Raw genomic sequence first — 20,666 nt, 5'->3', positions numbered from 1 at the left:
CACACTCAGATCTGTCACACCCAGGTGTGTCACACTCAGGTGTGTCACATCCAGGTGTCACATCCAGGGGAAACCCTCAGCACAGCACAAGCTCCCCTTGCTTTAACAGCCCCAAGCAGCAGCAGCAGCAGCAGCTCAGAGCCAGCCCTGCCACCCCTGTGCCCCCAGCCCTGGCCCTGCTGGGTCCCCCTGGCCACAGGATTGTCACCTGCCCTGGGTCTGGCCTGGATTGAACCCCTCTGGAGCAGCAGGGCCTTGCCCAGGCTGTGCTGAATCCCCTCCTGCTCCGGGGGCAGAGCTCAGCCCAAGGTTTGCCTGCCCTGGTGCAATTCCTGTTCCAGCTGTGTATCCTGCTGTCCTGGACACTGAGGATCCCTGCAGAGCTCTCCCAGCAGTGCCTGGGCTCAGCCAGAGCAACCCCTCACCTACAGCACCCAGCAATCTTTAGGAAAACCATTGAACATCCTTCATGGAAGCCTATTGATCAAAATAAAAAAAACCAACCCCAGAGCTATTGATGGAGCACGTGGAATCAACTGGACAATCACTAATGCAATGGAATTGTGGTGATCTTGTACACAAACAGCGATTTACCAAAATAAGATTTACCTAGGGGGCTTTAAAATCGAGTTATTTTGGTACCAAAAAAAGTCTTTTCATTTAATTCCCCTTTGCCCCTATGAGTCAGATGATCTTTCACTCTACAGTTACGGACTTGGCCAGATTTCTTGGAAAATCAACCTGCAGAGAGGGAGGAGAAAGAACAGGCTGGTGAGAATTTACACACTTGCTTTGTTTGTTTGTTTGTGCAGAGCTCTGTAACCTGTGGAACGTCTGCCTTCCAACCGAAAACAACCCAACACATTTTCACCTTCATTTCCCACCAATCAGTGCAGGGAACAAAACTCCACAGCCCTGATTGCTGCAGCCCCTGGGCCAGAACTGAACATGGTCACACCCAGCCCTGCAGCAGCCCCAGCTGTCACAGACAGGTTTTATGAAAAACCCTTTCCTTAGGATTTTTCCTCCTGAGAAGCTGAGAGGCCTCAGGAACAAAATGTAAACAATGATTATCTGCTGCTGTGGGATGCAACAGGTGCGTCTGTGATTGGGCTCATGTGGTTGTTTCTAATTAATGGCCAATCACAGTCAGCTGGCTCAGACAGAGAGTCTGAGCCACAAACCTTTGTTATCATTCTTTCTTTCTTTTTCTATTCTTAGCTAGCCTTCTGATGAGATCCTTTCTTTTATTCTTTTAGTATAATTTTAATATAATATATATCATAAAATATATATTATATAATAAAATATATATTATATGTTATAATAAAATATATAATAAATTATATAATAAAATATATAATAAATTATAATACTATTAATAAGATATAATATATAGTAATATATAATATAATATATAATTAATATATAATATAATATAATATAATATATATTATAATAAAATACATACTATTTTGTGATATATATTATACATCATAATTATTATATATATTATATTATTATACATACTATTTATATTTTAATGATAATATATATCACTTCTGAAACATGGAGTCAACATTCTCATCTCTTCCCTCGTCCTGGGACTCCTGTGAACGTGGTCACAGCCAGCCCTGCAGCAGCCGTGCAGCACCCCCAGCCCCGCAGCAGCCCTGCAGCATCCCCAGCCCCGCAGCAGCCCTGCAGCAGCCTTGCAGCCCCCCTGCAGCCCTGCAGCATCCCCAGCCCCGCAGCAGCCCTGCAGCAGCCTTGCAGCCCCCCTGCAGCCCTGCAGCATCCCCAGCCCCGCAGCAGCCCTGCAGCAGCCCTGCAGCAGCCTTGCAGCCCCCCTGCAGCCCCCGGGAAGGGTGCAGCACTCACGTCGTAGCCGCGCAGCACGGCCAGGTGGAAGGCCAGCAGCTGCAGGGGGATGACGCTCAGGATGCCCTGCAGGCAATCCACCGAGTGCGGCACTTTGATCGTCCTCTTGTTGTTCTTGATGGTCTCGATGTCCTCCTTGTCGCAGATCACCACGGGCCGGCCCTGCAACACAGGGCAGGGGCTGGGGGGGAGCACATCTGGGGGGTTCTACCCCAAGGGAAGCACATCTGGAGCGTTCTACCCCAAGGGAAGCACATCTGGAGGGTTTCCCCAAAGGGAAGCACATCTGGAGGGTTCTACCCTGAAGGGAAGCACATCTGGGGGGTTCTACCCTGAAGGGAAGCACATCTGGAGGGTTCTACCCCAAGGGAAGCACATCTGGAGGGCTCTTCACTGCCAGCGGCAAAATCTGCTGCTTAATTGAGAACCAAACAGCTTCACACTGAACCAAATTTAGAACCAATTGGACTTAATTGAGAACCAAACAGCTCCACGTGTCCTGGGGGGTATCTAAGGGTTAAACAGACAATGCCAGGCTTCTGCAACTGCTGCAAGGGCTGCTGTGAGATGCCCAGAGTATTCCCTGAGCTCACAGGTGGGCAGGGACGCGCAGGTGAGCAGAATGGGTGTCTGAGAGTGACTTTCTGTTAAAAGCAGCCCCTCTGGAGCCCTGCAGACACCCAGGTGAGCAGTCTGGGTGTCTGTGAACGCCTTTCCTGCCAGGAGCAGCCCCTCTGGAGCCCTGCAGACCCCTCCCAGCCCTCACCTGCCGTGCAATGACCTGCTGCAGGGCGTTCTGGCACTTGGCATAGGTGTGGTCTCTCATGATGATCATGATCACAGGCATCAGCTTGTCCACCAGGGCCAGGGGCCCGTGCTTCAGCTCCCCAGCCAGGATCCCCTCCGAGTGCATGTAGGTGATTTCTTTGATTTTCTGCAGGGGGGGAAAGGATTCATTACACTTTGAAACACCTCTGTGAACTCTTTAATCCCAGAACCTCACCAAGGCTCCCTCCCCAGCTGCACCTGGAGCCAGGTGCGGTGCACAGAGGTCTGAAACGTGGCTCTGTGGATTATTTAATCCCAGAACCTTACCAAGGCTCCCTCCAGACACGTGGCATAGTGGTAGCCCCGTCCCATGATGAGCACAGACTTCTGGTGGTACAGCTCCGTGGCCAGCTTCTGGATCTCATCATCCATGCTCAGCACCTCCTTGATCAGGTCTGCAGGGGAGGGAAAGCCCAGCCTGAGTGTGCTCACACCCCAGTGACCCCCAGAGCCTGCAGGGACTGTAAAACCCCGGGCTCAGAGCTGGACTGGACAGCTGGGGACACCTGAGGGGAGGTGGCCACGAGGAATTGTGACAGCTCTGCCACCCTCCCTTTGCCCAGACCCAGCCCAGAATGGGTTCCTCCTGCCCCAAACCCAGCCCAGAATGGGTTCCCCCTGCCCAAACCCAGCCCAGCTGGGCTCCCCCTGCTCCAGGCCCTACCTGGCAGCCCCTTGAGCCCCCTCATGATCTCCTTGCGCCGCTCCTGCATGGAGATCCTGTCGTCACACATCATCAGGGCAAACATCACCAGGGACACGAACTGGCTGGTGTAGGCCTGCAGGGGACACGGGAGGTCACTGCTGCGCCAAACACGGCAGATCTCGGCCCAGATTCTGCTCTCCAAGTGGCAGCTTTGGCTCCCAGAAATGGACCTGGGCTCACCAGGCAGGGCTCATCAGTGATCCCCTCACACCCCAGGGGATTCGGACACAACAAACAAGGTTTTCTATTCCATATCCCCTGATTTTCTATCCCACATCCCCTGATTTTATATCCCATATCCCTTGCTGACTGCCAAGCCCTGCTTTATGACCAGCTCTGGAGGCTGGGATGGCTCTGAAGGAACCAGAGAAGCTCTGGAGGCTGGAATGGCTCTGAAGGAGCCCAGAAAATCTGCATTTGCTCTGCCTGCTGGGGACTGGAGCTCTCTGCTGGCACAGCACCCAACAGGCCTGGGCAGCTCAGAATATTCTCCAAAGGAAGTTCTGGGCCACCTCAGGGCAGAAACTTCGCAGGTTGTGATTTCCTCTGTGCACAGCTTTGGTGCCTCCCCGCATGGCCAGAGGAAAAATGAAAAACGCCATTTCTCTCCAAGCTGAAAACAACAGGACAAACAGCTCCTTCAAGAGTTTCTTGTAAGAGACTCATGAATTTTCCATGATCAAATTCCCCCATGAACTGTTAAACTCAAATGTGGTTTTTGGCTGTATTTATGTAACAGATTGACATCATCTCGCCTCTAAATTTAACTGAGCCAAAGCAGATTTCAGCATGCAGGAGCACTTCACCCAAACGAAAGGCAGCAAAGTGAGCTCTCTCATGCTGCCTCTCCCCCAGCCAGAACAATCCTGTTAGCTGGACACAAACACTGGGGTTCTGTAAAAAACATTTCCCCATTTGTTAAAGGGACAGTTTTAATATCCCATTTTCTTTGGAAAAGCACAGCCAGTGAGGGAGCTACATGCAGACAAAGTTTCCTTTATCTTATCTAAAAAAATTTTAAAAAATAAAAAGAAAAATAAAAGAAGCTAAACTAAAATAAAATATAAAATATAATAAAAATTAAAAGTAAAACAAAACCAAACAAAAATAAAACAACTAAAAATAAAAAATAAAATAAATAAAATAAAATAATTTTAAAATATATAAAATAAATTTTAAATAAAAATAAAAATAAAAAATAGAATGAAATAAAACAAATTAAAATCAAATCGAATAAAAATAAAAAATAAAATAAAACAATTTAAAAATAAAATATAAAATAAAATATTAAAATAAAAAATAAAAATAGAATTAAATAAAACAAATTAAAATAAACTCAAATAAAGATAAAAATAAGGTCAAATAAAAATAAAAATGAAAATAAAATCAAATAAAAATAATAAAATAATTTTAAAATAAAAATATTAAAATAAAATAAAAATTTAAAATAAGATAATTATATAAAAGAAGAAAATGATATAAAATAAGATAATGATATAAAATAAGAGAATGATATAAAATAAAATAAAATAATGATATAAAATAAAATAAAATAAAATAAAATAAAATAAAATAATAAAATAAACAAGCCAAACGCAGCCCAGGCCGTGGGGCTCCCCACCTTGGTGCTGGCCACGCCGATCTCGGGGCCCGCGTTGATGTGCACCCCGCAGTCGGTCTCGCGCGAGATGGAGCTGCCCACGGTGTTGGTGATGCCCACGGTCAGGGCTCCCCTCTCCTTGCAGTACCTCAGGCACATCAGCGTGTCTGCAGTCTCCCCTGGGACACGAGGGGGACACGGATGCCTTTCAATAAATCCCTCCTTTATTCTGGAACTCAGCTCTGGGTCACCTTGCCAAGGCACCACCAGCACCCGCCCAGTCCCCCAGGGAGGCACCAAAGTGTGCCCTGCGCCTCCCCCCGAGCCGGGCAGGGCAGGGCAGGGCAGGGGCCCAGGGGTACCTGACTGGCTGAGGAAGAAGCAGACATCGTCCCTGAACACCGGCGTGTTCCTGTCCAGGAAGTCACTGGCCAGCTCCACCATGACAGGCAGCTCCGTCAGCTCCTCCAGCACCTGCCGGGTCTGCACGGAGGCGCAGCAAGGCAGGGGTCATTACATCAGGCTTATAAAAGCACAAAAAAGCCTTCTAGCTGCCACACACGCTGGAAAATATTACTGCTAAACTCCATGTGACAATTAGTGCTGGACCAGACTTTAATTACTCATATTGCCCACACTGCAGTCACCACCAACCCCTGGGAGAAGCAACCTTGCCTTGGCACCACCACCAGCTTTATATTTAATAAAAATTCACCTGGGCAGGGAGGTATGGGGGGAAAACTCATTGGCCTGTGGGGCCAACTCCTCCCTCAAATGGAGATTTCTCTAGGTAAGTCTCACTGGTTACATAACCCTGCACACAAATTATGCAATGCTGGGTGTCCTGAGTGTGTCCCAGCCTGAAGAACCCAAACCCCCACCTACAGCCAGGCCCTGCTGGACCCCACGCAGCCCCGCACTCACTGCCACTCCTGCGTGGTAGCTGGTGCCACAGGCGATGAGGATCAGGCGCCGACACCTCTGGATCTCCTTGATGTGATCCTTGAGCCCCCCCAGGTTCACTGTGGGCAAGAGCAGAGAGCCCAGTCAGGGTGAGCAGGGAGGAGAGGCTCCCAAAACCACTGGTGATAACAGAGTGCCACCATCTCCATCACCAAATGTGCAAAAAACCATCAGAAATGGGACCCTGCCAGCAGCACATGCAACTCTGGAGGTACTGTGACACAGATTTCATTCCACATGGAATTCTGGAGGCACTGTGCCACAGATTTCATTCCACATGGAATTCTGCAGGCACTGGACACAGATTTAATTTCACATGGGATTCTGGAGGCACTGTGCCACAGATTTTATTTCACATGGGATTCTGGAGGCACTGTGCCACAGATTTTATTTCACATGGAATTCTGGAGGCACTGTGCCACAGATTTCATTTCACATGGAATTCTGGAGGCACTGTGCCACAGATTTCATTTCACATGGAATTCTGGAGGCACTGGACACAGATTTCATCCCATCCCAGCAAGGTTTCCACCCCTCCCTCCCTGCAGCCACTGTGGACACTCAGTGAAGGAGGCTCCAGCTCAATTACCTGTGTAGTCATCAAAGTTGACCCTTCCTCTCATGGTATTAACAACAGATTCTGGCTGCTCAAATATTTCCTTCTGCATGAACGAGCTGAAGTTACCTATGAAGAAAGATAGAAAACAAATTACAACACTTTACCTCCTGGTAACTCGAATTTTAAATTACTTCCTGCTAGTTGCCATTTTTCCTGTGTACGTAGAGAAAAGCTTGGACCAGCTAAAGATTATTAAACTGATTTTCTGCCAAAACACCAGCTCACGGTGAGAGCTTGATTCAAGCTTCTGGAAGGTGTCAGCGAAGGGCAGATCCAGACTGGCAACTTGGTGAGGGATCAGTCTGGGTTAAAAACCAGAAGGCTCCAAGCAGGAAAAAAGCAAAATCCTTAGCCCCACAACTCTAGACTAGAGGGGAAGTCCCACGACATGTGAGGATTTTTTTCTCCAGCACCAGACCAGGCTGTGGCACCTCAGTCCTTGGAGATGCTCCAGGATTCTGTCCCCGCTCGGGGCAGGGGTGGCCCAGGGTGACTGCAGCCCCAGTCAGGCAGGCAGGGAGGCAGGGAGCGGCTCTCACCCTTCATGATCTGCTGCAGCTCCATCTGCAGGGTCTGCACGGCCCGGCCCGGGTGGTCGCCGGCCGTGCGCTTGACGCGGTGGATGGACAGACGGCCGTCCACCACGGCCGCCACGTCGTCGTCCTCCAGGAAGATGACGCGGTTGGTGTGCTCGATGACGGCGCTGTGGGGACACGGGGACACCACGGCTGGGCTCAGCACATCCCTCTGGGGCTGCCCAAACCCTGCCAGGGGCTCAGAGAGCCTGGCACAGAGCCCGTGACTTTGATTTTAACCCATGGTAAAAATTACCAACCTTACGGGAAGGATTACAACCACGACAGTTTAAGTAGAATGACAGTGAATTTATCACGGGGTGAAAAATAGAATTTGGGGGGTTTTTAGAATGGGAATTCAGGAGGCAAAACAGAGCAATCTGGGCATGTCCAGCCTTTCTCCTTCTTGTTCTTGGCCTCCATCTCCTGCTGTGATGGTGGCACTTTTACATTGGTTTGGAGTAGAAGCTCACTGTCTGACAGAGGTGATGGGTATTGTGAAGTAATTGTAAATATTGTACACATAGTTTTTAGTATAAAAAGATAACACCGCCCCAGGGGCAGGCAGAGTGCCTCTGTTTGTCCTGCTGAATGGACCTCGGCTGGACAGGAGAAAGAATTTTATAGATAATTATACTATACTATTCAGATATATAATATATTATACTATATTATATAGTATATAATATATACTCATATTATACTATAATAAAGTATAATATATACTCTAAGATATTAAGATATTATTATACTATATTATATAGTATATATAATATGCTATACTATTAAGATATCTATTATACTATATATTATATATACTCTATTATACTACACTATTAAGATATATTTTATACTATATTATAATAGTATATTGATGATGGTGCAGAGATCCCTGGAGAATCAACACAATTCTCCTCATAATTAGCACCTGGCCTGCTGATTTAGGTCAGGGCTCCCTCAGGTTTCCCATCGCTGGGAAATCTTAATCACAAATGAGCCTGAAGAATGGCAACGCTCTGTTCCAAGGCCAGTGCTCATTATTTTAACAGCAGCTCTGTTTTGATTAGTATTTGTAAAGTAACTTGTAAATTAATTCACAAAGAAAACCCCAGCCTCCCCATCCCTTGCTCCTTTAAACAGGACATTCCCACCCACACCAGGGGAGCAGGAAAACCCTACCTGGCATCAGAAGCAAAGTAATACTCCACAGCTTTCTCCTCCACGGGGAACAGGCAGGTGGTGCTGTCCACTCGGGACAGGTTGCAGCTCCCCTTCTTGTCCTTCCCTAGGAGACAGGAGGCTCAGGGGCTGCCCAGGTGACAGCCCTGGGCGCAGGTGACACCAGCAGAGCCCCCGAAGCACGGTACCAACATGAAGCACTATTTTCATGCCTGCACAGCAAAAGGGGCAGCAGCACTTGGGCCCATCCTCAGCTGGCTTGCAAGAGTTTGATTGCTTTTTAATAAGTCTGCAAGTGTGTTACTAGTGTGTCTGAAATGTAGATGAAAACATCAGGAGAAAATCCAAATTAATGTTTTGTGTGGCTCCACGGGCAGAGAATTCAAGGTGCTTTATGAGCAGCCACATTTCCCCATTAAACCTGCCCTGTTATCATTTTAAATTTCCTCTCTGGAATGGAGCAGCACTGCTCTTCCTTTGTTACCCTCAGCACTGGGGGAACTCTTTGTGTGCCCACCCTGAGCACCACGGGTGGAACCCAAACCCATTTCTGCCTGCCTGAGCTCAGTGTGAGACACAGCTCAGGAAATCCAGGATGAGGAGCTCGGCCTTGCTCCTGCACCAGCAAACACAGGCACCTCACCCTGCTCAGGAAACCACCCCTGTGCTCCTCAGGGCACACAGGACTGAGAGCCAGCTCGGGAAAAAGCTGTGCCCAAAGTTCAGCCTTTCACCAGGGACGCTTCCTGGAGTACTCTGGAAATTCCCAACTCTTCCTCCTCCTCCTCCTCCTCGCTGCTGCTCGGTGCTGAAGCTCATCAGGGATGCAGATGAGGCACCCAACACCTACTGCTCAGCACCAGCCTCCAGCAGAATTATTTGCCAGTCATGGTGCAGGGTATGGGAGGGAGGGGGTGGATTAATCAGCTTATCTCCCAAAATGGGGCCATTGCTGAAGAGCAGCACCACTGGAGTTCCTCCGTTCCATATTTATTGCACAACCCTGGTGCTGCTTCACCTACCAGACACTGATCTGATTCAGTGATGCAAGCAGAGCTCGTGGTGCTCTGGCTCCCACTTCTGCAGGTGAAAATGTGAGGGAAAAATACTGCTTTCATGTTGCTACTCAGTGAGGAAGAACCACTCAGAGCCTCCCAGCTCAGTTATCAAGTCAGTAAATGAGGAGAACAGCGCCTTTGCTGCTGAGCTGAGGCAGGACAGGCTGATTTGGTGCTGAGAAGGGACAGAGCAGAGCTGCCAGTGGCCACTCCCCACCAGAAACACCCAGACCTGATCAGAACATGCAAATTTGGGTTCTCAAAATAGAGCATTTCCTGCATTGCCTTCCTTATGTGGCACTGCTTTCCTGCACGAGGGATTCTGCAGGTGCAGGCACATCCTCCCCCTGCCAGAAAAGGCTCTCCTGCCTCAGATGTGAGCTGGGATGGCTTTGAAGCCCTTCAGGACAGCGACAGATGGTTCCCTTGATAGATAAATGCACAGGGAAGGCAGGCCCAGCTCAGACTCTCACCATGCCCAGGGGCAGGACAGGGCTCTGAGCACCCAAACCACACCAGGAATTTTGGGCAGTGCTTGCAGCAGCCTCCTGCTTCAGTGGGGTTTGTTTTTAAGGTAATTCACTGTTTCCTTCTGCAGCCAGAGCTGCAGGAACACTCAGGACAAGCTGCCCTGTCATCAGTTTTTGCACATATGCTGAGCATTATGTCCCAATGCTGGAAGTGGGATGGGTGGATTTTCCTGCGTGCTGCTCGTGGTGTTTCTGATCAAGAAGGAATTTTGATTTTCCCACATGTGTCACTGCATGGAAAGCAACAGCCACATATTAAAAAGACAATGCATATTTATGATTCCTTTCCTAAGGAGCTGGAGGATTTGTCTGAAATTTTAAGTGTTAGCTTTTTTCTCTGGTGGGCACCTTCCTCCATTTTTATGGATATTCCATCAAAAGAATGATCCATAGATTGTACAGCTGGAAGTGCAATTGGGAAAAAAAAAAAACAACAAACAAACCAAATTTGAGCTATTCAGTAAAAAACCACAGTGTTACACAAATACATGAATGTTACTGCTAATCAGCCCAAAGGCAGAGCTGCTGGGACTGGCTCTTGCAGCAGGACAGGAGCAGGTCCTGGGGATGTGCTCTGTGGATTGGGGTTAGGGTTAGGGTTTAGGGTTAGGTTTAGGGTCAGATTTAGGGCTACTCCACTCACCTGTCCTGTATAGGATGGGGATGTGGGTTAGGATTAGGGTTAGGGTTGGGATTTAAGGTCAGGTTTGGGGTTCAGCTGTCCCCACTTACCTGTCCTGTAGAAGATGGGGATGTGCTCTGTGGATTTGGGTTAGGGTTGGGGTTTAGGGTCAGGTCTGGGGTTTAACTGTTCCCACTCACCTGTCCTGTAGAGGATGGGGATGTGCTCTGTGGATTGGGGTATAGGGTTGGGGTTTAGGGTCAGGTTTAGGGTCAGATTTGGGGCTGTCCCACTCACCTGTCCTGTACAGGATGGGGATGTGGTCTGTGGACAGCTTGTGCTCGCTGCGCACGCCGATGAGCAGGGGGCTGCCTCTCCTGCAGGGACACAGGGACAGCTCAGCCCTGGGGACACCCCCACGGCCCCCCCAGGCCTTGTGCCCCCCTCAGCTGCAGGGGGGCACAGCCAGAGCCCCCAGAGCAGCTGCTGCAAACACTGAAACCATCCCGGGAGGAAGAACACGAGGATGGGAGGAACCTGGGTCAGGGATGGAGAAACTCCCCCAGAGTCAGTGCAGCCTCAAACAGGGACTGCCCTCACTGCACCCCTGAGCACCCCCCAGGGTCCCCCTGAGCAGGGACTGCCCTCACTGCACACACCACACACAGCTTTTGGCACTGCTGTTGAAAAGTGGGACGGAACCCCTGCACACGAGGCTGGCCCATGTTCCAGGCCAAGAGGAGGAATTGTCCAAGTGCTGCCACAGGGGCAAGCACGAAGGAAAAGGTAAAACCATCTCCTTTCAGATCGTCCCCAGAGGATACCTGCTCCAGAGCAGGTGTGCTACAGCTGGTCACTAAGGCATTTCCAAAACATTTCTGGGAGCTTCCTGTTATTGCAGATGGAAAACAAGAGAAAGGAAATGAAAAACAACAAGCACCCTCTCCCCAGCACATACAGTGTGATGAGAATGATCTCCACTCTAACTTGGGGGTACAGAAACAAGCACCAGGCAGGGGGCAAGAATGTTCCTTCCCATGGCACACTCACCTGGTACCGACTGCTTGCCCAGGGTAATGAACACTCTTGAACACAAGGGCAAAAGCCCCTTCCTGCAACAAGAAAAACAAACTTCAGCTGAGGTTTCAGTGTTCCCAGCACAGAAACTGCTCCTGTGTCTCTGTGGACACACCCAAGAGGTTTCAGAGACGTTTCCAGCACTGCCTGCAGCTCCAGCCCCCCCATGCTGGAAGGATTTCCCTCCCCTGAGCCTGGCAGTGCATCCTCAGCCACTGAAGGAGCCTCAGACTGCCCTGGCTACCCCAGGGGCTCGTGCTCTAGCTCAGGGTGCAGTCAGGGGACCTGCAGAGGCAAAGATCTGCCAGAAGCAGCACCAGAAAGGAGGTGCCACAACCCCCCAGCAACGCGAGTTCCCGGCAGGTAACCCGGGGGGAACTGTGCTGGGTCCTGCTCCTGCACACAGGCAGGGAGGGAGGCAGAGCAGCTCCCAGCAGGGGCCAGCAGCAACCCTGGGCTGCTGGAGCTTGGCAAGGACCGGGAGCACCACAGACTGTCCCAGGATTTCTGGAGCTCTGGGAAGGACTGGGGGCAGCACAGACTGTCCCAGGTTGGGGTGTTGGGAAGGACTGGGAGCAGCACAGACTGTCCCAGGTTGGGGTTTTGGGAAGGACTGGGGGCAGCACAGACTGTCCCAGGTTGGGGTGTTGGGAAGGACCAGGAGCACCACAGACTGTCCCAGGTTGGGGTTTTGGGAAGGACTGGGGGCAGCACAGACTGTCCCAGGTTGGGGTGTTGGGAAGGATTGGAAGCAGCACAGACTGTCCCAGGTTGGGGTTTTGGGAAGGATTGGAAGCAGCACAGACTGTCCCAGGTTGGGGTTTTGGGAAGGATTGGAAGCAGCACAGACTGTCCCAGGTTGGGGTTTTGGGAAGGACTAGGGGCAGCACAGACTGTCCCAGGTTGGGGTGTTGGGAAGGATTGGAAGCAGCACAGACTGTCCCAGGTTGGAGTTTTGGGAAGGATTGGAAGCAGCACAGACTGTCCCAGGTTGGGGTGTTGGGAAGGATTGGAAGCAGCACAGACTGTCCCAGGTTGGGGTTTTGGGAAGGATTGGAAGCAGCACAGACTGTCCCAGGTTGGGGTGTTGGGAAGGATTGGAAGCAGCACAGACTGTCCCAGGTTGGGGTTTTGGGAAGGATTGGAAGCAGCACAGACTGTCCCAGGTTGGGGTTTTGGGAAGGATTGGAAGCAGCACAGACTGTCCCAGGTTGGGGTTTTGGGAAGGATTGGAAGCAGCACAGACTGTCCCAGGTTGGGGTTCATGCTGCAGCAGCAGCCCCGGGGTGCAGGGGGTGTTTCTGGGCTGCATGCCCCCGTGCCCCCCCGGGTGCCCCCAGTGTTAGTTACCAGCTGCTGGATGACCCTCTCCACCAGCGTGGAGAAGCTGATGTCGTCGCTGTCGCGGTTGTCGTACATGTACTTGACCAGCTTGACGATGCTCTCCGTGTCCGTCTCCGACTCGAACTCGTAGCCCTTGCTCTCCTGCAGGGACAGCTCCTGTGGCTCTGCAGACCCTGCCTCCCCTCCTTCCCTTGCTTTGCTCTCACTACTCCCTGCCCTTCACCTCGCCTTTAACTTCTTCTTCCTTTTTTCTCACGCTTTTCCACTTCTCTGCTCCTGCCTTCCTCCCTCACCTCTCCTTTTCCTTCCCTTCTCCCTTTCCTTTCCTTCCTCTTTCCTTCTCCCTTCCCTTTCCCTGGGGTCACTCACCAGGAACTTCTGCAGGTCCTTGTAGTTGGTGATGATGCCGTTGTGGATGACAATGAACTCTGGGGGCACAGGAAAGGCTCTGCTCAGCCCCAGCCTGCCAGCAGCTCTCCTGGGACCCCCAGGGCCAGCAGCGAGCCCAGGAGGAGCTGCAGAGGATCCCAGGACCCCAGAACCCCCAGCAGCCCCCCAGCTCCCCCAGCAGCCCCCCAGGAGCAGCCCCAGACCGTTGTTCCTGTCGGAGCGCTGCGGGTGGCTGTTCACCGGTTTGGGCTCCCCGTGCGTGGCCCAGCGCGTGTGGGCGATGCCCAGGTGCACGTCAAACTCGATGTCCAGGTCCATGTCCTGCTGCTCTGCACAACAAAGGTTCATCCTGAGGGGCTGTCCGTGCCCTGGGAGCCTCAGCAGGGCCCGGGGGATGCGGGACAGCAACGCTGGCAGGGCCAGCAAACCCCACAGGACACAAATCAGGATGGAAAAGGCCTTTGGGATCATCAAACACCAGCCAAAACCTCAGGGGGTTAGAGGGACACACACAGAAAACATTCCTTGCATTCCTCACTGTGCCAAATCAAAAAGCAGCCTGGGCTGCTCCTTGCCCTCCTGTCACCTGCACACCCCCATGGTTATTCAGGCATCCCTAAATAACCCCTGTCTCTCCAAAGCTACCATGAGCATCAATGTTTCTTTGGGAAAAATTATTTCTTTGGGAAAAATTATTTCTTTGGGAAAAGTACTCCTCTTACTCCACGAGTGTTTCCACAATCTCTTTTAAACTGTGCATCCTGATGTTTTCTTTCATGCTTTCTTTTCAAACCTCCCTTCAGGAATGCTCTGTCCATCCCCTGCTTCTGTACCACACACCAAAACATTTGGGCTTTCTGGCTCCTGGTTTACACTGATTTTACACTGATTTTACACTGAGATTACAATGACTTTACACTGACTCACCTCCCCCCGGGACACTCAGCACCCTGTGCCCCAGGTGAACACAAGAATGGGTTAAAAAGACTCCAATTTCACCAACACAGCAGCTTCTGAATGTGAAGCTGCAAAGAAAAGATCCCCCCACCCTCAGACAGCCTCTATTCCCCTCCCAACACCTTCGTGCATCTCTGCACTGAGCTCAGGTTTAATGAATTAAGGTTTAAATAAAGGGCAGAAAGAGATTCCTACAGGGAACAGGGGGAGGTTGCTACAGGTTTCTCCTTCTGCCCAAGCTCCAGGTGTGGATAATTATCTCCTGCTAATTCCTCTATCCCCAGCTCAAGGAGCTTTGTGGTTGTTTTGGAGTTTTTCCTGTTTCCCACGATGGATTTCAGGTTTATTTTACTTTAGTGGGTTGCAACTCATTTATCTTGGAAAAACCAGGATTTCTCTGTGACTTCACACCAACAGCCAGAGGATCACCAGGCTCTTCACAGCTCAGCCCTGAGCATTGACACCTCTGGAAATTCGTGTTTGTGGCTAAAACAGGGGATATTCAAACCAAAAACAAGGGAAAGGAGGAAAGGGAGACACTTACTGTGAACCTCTTCATCCAGAGCCTTCACCTTCCCCGTCTGCTTGATAATGTGGATTTTGCCAGCATTGGCCTCCCAGTCTTTGTCATTTCCTCCGTCCAGTCCCACACCTGAAGCCCGCCGTGGGACACGGAGAAAGAGTTAGCACAGTATTAATAATACTCTAACATGATTACTGTAATAATATTACAGTATTATTAATACTGCAATAACTTCTGCACATGGAGAAAGAGTGCAGAGGTTTTTGTATTTTCAGGTTTTTCAGTATTTTCTGACAAAAAATTCCGCCCTTTTTGATTCTTCCTGAGCCCTTCTTTCAAGAGCCGGCCTGCCACATAAAGGCAAGAACTAGAACTTAGATTAGAACTAAGATTAGATTAGAACTAAGCTTTCGCTTTGCATCACGTCAGTACTTTTAAAACCATTGGGAAACAAAAGAAAAAAAAAACCAACCCAAACAGACAAAAAAACCCCAAACATAAACATCAAGAATGCTTACAGAAATCTGTATATTGAAGTTAATCCAAACCTCTGACCACGGGCACATCCAGTTTGTGCCCCAGCTTTCCTCAGCAGCAGAGGGTGGCAGAAAGCACTCCCAGCACCCCAGGAAGAGCCCCCAGAGCCCCCCAGAAGCCCCAGCAGAGCCCAGGGGTACCTGCAGAGTCGTAGCCCCGGTACTCCAGGCGCTGCAGCCCCTTGATGAGCGTCTCCAGGATCTCCCTCCTGGTCCGGGGCACATGGTAGTTCAGGTAAGCAAAGATGCCTGGGGGGGAGAGGAGGGTCAGTGCCACCAGAACCAGCTCAGGTGGGCACCAGTGCCACCCCATGGGCACCAGTGCCACCCCATGGGCACCAGTGCCACCCCAGCAGCTCAGGTAAGCACCAGTCCCATCCCTGGCACACCTCTGGAACTGGGAAAGGAGCACTGGGACACCTCTGGAACTGGGAAACGGGCACTGGGACAGCTCTGGAACTGGGAAACGGGCACTGGGACAGCTCTGGAACTGGGAAACGGGCACTGGCACACCTCTGGAACTGGGAAAGGAGCACTGGGACACCTCTGGAACTGGGAAAGGAGCACTGGGACAGCTCTGGAACTGGGAAAGGAGCACTGGGACAGCTCTGGAACTGGGAAACGGGCACTGGGACAGCTCTGGAACTGGGAAAGGGGCACTGGGACACCTCTGGAACTGGGAAAGGAGCACTGGCACACCTCTGGAACTGGGAAAGGGGCACTGGGACACCCCTGGAACTGGGAAAGGAGCACTGGGACAGCTCTGGAACTGGGAAACGGGCACTGGGACAGCTCTGGAACTGGGAAAGGGGCAGTGGGACAGCTCTGGAACTGGGAAAGGAGCACTGGGACACCTCTGGAACTGGGAAAGGAGCACGGGGACACCTCTGGAACTGGGAAACGGGCACTGGGACACCCCTGGAACTGGGAAAGGGGCACTGGGACAGCTCTGGAACTGGGAAAGGAGCACTGGGACACCTCTGGAACTGGGAAAGGAGCACTGGGACACCCCTGGAACTGGGAAAGGAGCACTGGGACAGCTCTGGAACTGGGAAAGGAGCACTGGCACACCTCTGGAACTGGGAAAGGAGCACTGGGACACCCCTGGAACTGGGAAACGGGCACTGGGACACCTCTGGAACTGGGAAACGGGCACTGGGACACCCCTGGAACTGGGAAACGGGCACTGGGACAACTCTGGAACTGGGAAAGGAGCACTGGGACACCTCTGGAACTGGGAAAGGAGCACTGGGACACCCCTGGAACTGGGAAAGGAGCACTGGGACACCCCTGGAACTGGGAAAGGAGCACTGGGACAGCTCTGGAACTGGGAAAGGGGCACTGGGACAGCTCTGGAACTGGGAAACGGGCACTGGGACACCTCTGGAACTGGGAAAGGGGCACTGGGACACCCCTGGAACTGGGAAAGGAGCACTGGGACAGCTCTGGAACTGGGAAACGGGCACTGGGACAGCTCTGGAACTGGGAAAGGGGCAGTGGGACAGCTCTGGAACTGGGAAAGGAGCACTGGGACACCTCTGGAACTGGGAAAGGAGCACGGGGACACCTCTGGAACTGGGAAACGGGCACTGGGACACCTCTGGAACTGGGAAAGGGGCACTGGGACAGCTCTGGAACTGGGAAAGGAGCACTGGGACACCCCTGGAACTGGGAAAGGAGCACTGGGACACCCCTGGAACTGGGAAAGGAGCACTGGGACACCCCTGGAACTGGGAAAGGAGCACTGGCACACCTCTGGAACTGGGAAAGGAGCACTGGCACACCTCTGGAACTGGGAAAGGAGCACTGGGACACCCCTGGAACTGGGAAACGGGCACTGGGACACCTCTGGAACTGGGAAACGGGCACTGGGACACCCCTGGAACTGGGAAACGGGCACTGGGACAACTCTGGAACTGGGAAAGGAGCACTGGGACACCCCTGGAACTGGGAAAGGAGCACTGGGACAGCTCTGGAACTGGGAAAGGAGCACTGGGACACCTCTGGAACTGGGAAACGGGCACTGGGACAGCTCTGAAATGGGAAACGGGCACTGGGACAGCTCTGGAATAGGGAAAGGGGCACTGGCACACCTCTGGAACTGGGCATGGGGCACACAGGACTTTAAATGTGTGGACTGGAAAGAGCAGCCCAAAGCATGTCAGCTCATCAGGCAGCTCTTGAATCACACTGAGATGCACAGAAATAAGTTCTCTCCAGTGAAATCCCTTGAACAATATAATTTAGAATGTAAAGCATTTCCTTTCTTGCTGGTTTGCCTTGAACACCTCACCTGGGGAACCACCAGAACAGGCATTCAGCTGTTCTGACACTCAGGTCTCTCACTGATTTTTAACACTCAGGCACAAATCCTATGTAAAGAATTCCCTATAAAGAGTAGGTCATTTTAACAGAATAACATTCCCAACAAATGGGCATTATTGATTTCTACAGCTGACAGCCACAATACTTCTTCTGAGAACTTTATCTTCCTCGTGAACTTTTTTGGAGCTCAGGTTCCTTAATTTCACATTCCCAGGCCAATGAAATGCCTTTACCCCTCGCAGGTAAATGACTGAGATACTTGAAGGAATTGCTTCTTGCAATCCTTTCCCTACAAGAGCAGAAATGCCCTCAGGCTGGCTTGACTCCCAAATTCCTTTTCCTATTACTGTTCACTCATTTCCATGGACCTTGTTATCAGTACATCCACCAGGCAATTCCAAGGGATCCTTCATCCCAAAACTGCAGCTCAGCCCTGCTGGAGGAGCTCCTGGAGGCCCAGAACATCCCTTTTTCTGCCCTTTTTCTGCCACTCCTGACCCGAATTCTGCCACCCCAGACCCAGACCTGAACTCTGCCGTCCCCTTTGCTCATTAAATCCAGCCGTGGCAGATGACAGGCTTACTGATTTACAGAACAGCCCTGGAAAAACCAGTTTCCTGAAGTGTCTCTCAGATGCCATTGAACTCTCAGAGCAAAGCACACCCAGCTCACACCTGGCCAGGTGCTCACACTGCAGGTGTGTGACACACAGCCAAGGACAAAGCCAGCTTTTCTCTGTTAGAAACAAACCCCAGCACACCCAAACAGTGCCCACAGCAGGCACTTGGAGGCTCCTTTCCTTCGCCTGTCCAGCAGCACCAGCCCATCATATTTTTAAGGTCACAAACCTGAACGTGAGGCTGAAAACACTGTGTTGATAATTCCAGTCTGGAGGCTGGAATCCCTTCAGTGTCACAGACTGAGGTGCCTGAGAACTCAGGTAACAACAGCACCATTGTCACATTTATCTCTTTTAAAACCCATCTTAACCTTTCTGTGTGAATGGGATAAAACTCTGAAGGCAGGATAGAGCCAGGTTTGTCCATCCCCAGCCACAACTCCATGACAGAAATGCTGTGCTTGAGGCTCTGCAGCTGCCTGGGGAATCAGGATTCAGGATACAACCCAGAGCAACCCTCAGAGACAATAATCCCCGGTGCTTTTCTCACTCTTCCCATAAAATGTATCAATATCCAGGAAGAATTTCACTTGTATCCAAAAGTGGGGAAACGCCTCAAATCCTGAGCACAGCCCGGCGTTTCACGGCAGAAAAGACAAAGAGCAGAATGTAAATATTGCACATTTCAAAGGCCAAACCCCAAATACAGCAAGCACGAGGCACCAAAACCACCCCTATTCTTGCAGTAGACTATTTATAATAATAATTATCCTTTCTATTCTTAGCTTTGCTCCGCTTTGTACTTTCAAACACGAATTAACACGGTGTTAAGTGTGAGCTGAGGTATGAGTCCCTGACTGATTCTCCACAGCCTGACAGCTTGAAGGCAACGCCGGTTCCATCCCACAAAAACAATGAGAGAAATGGCAACTTGCACATTAAGTGTAAAACGCACAGTCCCGCTGAGAGCGTAATTTTGCACACAAAGATACAGGGAAAGGAAAAAAGAAAAAAGAAGGTAGAGTGGAAAGAAAATAGGGAAAATCCAAGAGAGTGCTGTTGCATAAATTTCCATGGAAAACCAGGAAGAGACAAGAGAAGGATAAATGACATTCCTGTGCGTGAAGGATGGGCAGGGTGGCTGCACTGCCATGGGGAGCGGAGTGGAAGGAGAGGAGAACCAGGACCAGGACCAGGACCAGGACCAGGACCAGACCGGCTCCGGCTCGGGCCGAGCTCGGGCACGGTCCGGCACAGCCGGGCCAGGCCGGACCCCTCCGTGCCACGCCGGGCCAGCCCGGACCGGCCTGCGGAGCGCAAATTACCGGAGCAGCAACGCCTAAAACCACCCCCGGCACCGGGTGGGAGCGGCGCCCCCGACAGCAGCGGAGCCGCGGCTGGAGCGGCCCCGGAGCGCCCCTTCCCCGGCCCTGCCCTGCCCGCCGGGATCCCCCCGTGTCCCCGGGCACAGCGGCCCTTTGTCCCCACGCTCCGCCGGCAATCGGCCCTTTAAACCCCCGGCAGGGAGCGAGCCGCCCGCCGCACTCGGGATAACGGGGCCGGGCCGCGCTCCCCTCAGCCGGGCCGGCCGTGCCCGCGTCCCCGCCCGGCCGCGGCCTCACCGCGCCCGCCCCGGCGGCTCCTCCCGCCGGGCCGGGGCCGGGCCGGGCCCCGCGGCGCCCCCGGGCCGGTGCTCACCGCACATGGTGCGTCCCGGTCCGCAGCCGCGCTGTCTGTGCCGCCGGGGCCGCGCCCCTCGCGCCAGGCCCGGCGCAGGCCCCGGCCCGCCCCGCCCCGGCCGCGCCCGCCATTGGCCGCGCCGCCCGCCCGCCCCGGGACGTGGCAGCCGCAGCCGGGGCCGCGTCCGCCGCGGGGGCCGGGCGGGCCGAGCGGGGCCGGGGGTGGGAACAGCGCCGGCACACGGGGTGGGCCCGCGCCCCGAGAGACACGGTGATCCCCAGCCCCCTGACCGGGGGGGAGAGCGCTCCCGGAGCCTTCCCGGTAACTCCCAGCCCCACACCGGGGATGCTCGTTCCCGGATCCCTCCCGGTAACTCCCAGCCCCACACCGGGGATGCTCGTTCCCGGATCCCTCCCGGTAACTCCCAGCCCCACACCGGGGATGCTCGTTCCCTGACCCCTATCCGAAATTCCCAGACACTGGAGAGGATGGGCCCGTTCTCTGAGCGCCCCGGTAATTCCCGATCCCAGAGCGGGGTACCCCCTTTCCCAGTCCCTTGCCGGTGTTTCCCAGCCCCGGACAGCGGACGGGAGCCGTTCCCCCCGGTACTTCCCACTGGCGCCGGGCAGGAGCGGCACCCACGGAGCACCCCGG

At 52.3% G+C, this 20,666-nt stretch overlaps 1 protein-coding gene across 1 annotated transcript; it reads right to left on the bottom strand.

Moving 5' to 3' along the window:
- Positions 1 to 366: 366 nt before the first annotated feature.
- Positions 367 to 20,110, bottom strand: GFPT1 (glutamine--fructose-6-phosphate transaminase 1). The gene is made up of 19 exons (XM_054289134.1): positions 20,031 to 20,110; positions 15,530 to 15,637; positions 14,874 to 14,981; positions 13,576 to 13,701; positions 13,352 to 13,410; positions 12,989 to 13,123; positions 11,612 to 11,673; positions 10,859 to 10,938; positions 8,352 to 8,457; positions 7,137 to 7,300; positions 6,568 to 6,663; positions 5,940 to 6,037; positions 5,378 to 5,498; positions 5,037 to 5,194; positions 3,374 to 3,488; positions 2,977 to 3,104; positions 2,648 to 2,815; positions 1,882 to 2,043; positions 367 to 741 (listed from the first exon to the last, which is right to left on the bottom strand). The coding sequence occupies exons 1-19, from the start codon at positions 20,035 to 20,037 to the stop codon at positions 697 to 699; spliced, it is 2,046 nt and encodes a 681-aa protein (XP_054145109.1). The 5' UTR covers positions 20,038 to 20,110; the 3' UTR covers positions 367 to 696.
- Positions 20,111 to 20,666: the final 556 nt, after the last annotated feature.

The sequence above is a fragment of the Melozone crissalis genome, unplaced genomic scaffold (genome assembly GCF_028551555.1).
Source record: "Melozone crissalis strain CALT ecotype California unplaced genomic scaffold, PUWL_Pcris_2 ptg000064l_1, whole genome shotgun sequence".
In the NCBI taxonomy this organism is placed as follows: domain Eukaryota; kingdom Metazoa; phylum Chordata; class Aves; order Passeriformes; family Passerellidae; genus Melozone; species Melozone crissalis.
This window is presented reverse-complemented; position numbering and strand designations above follow the sequence as displayed.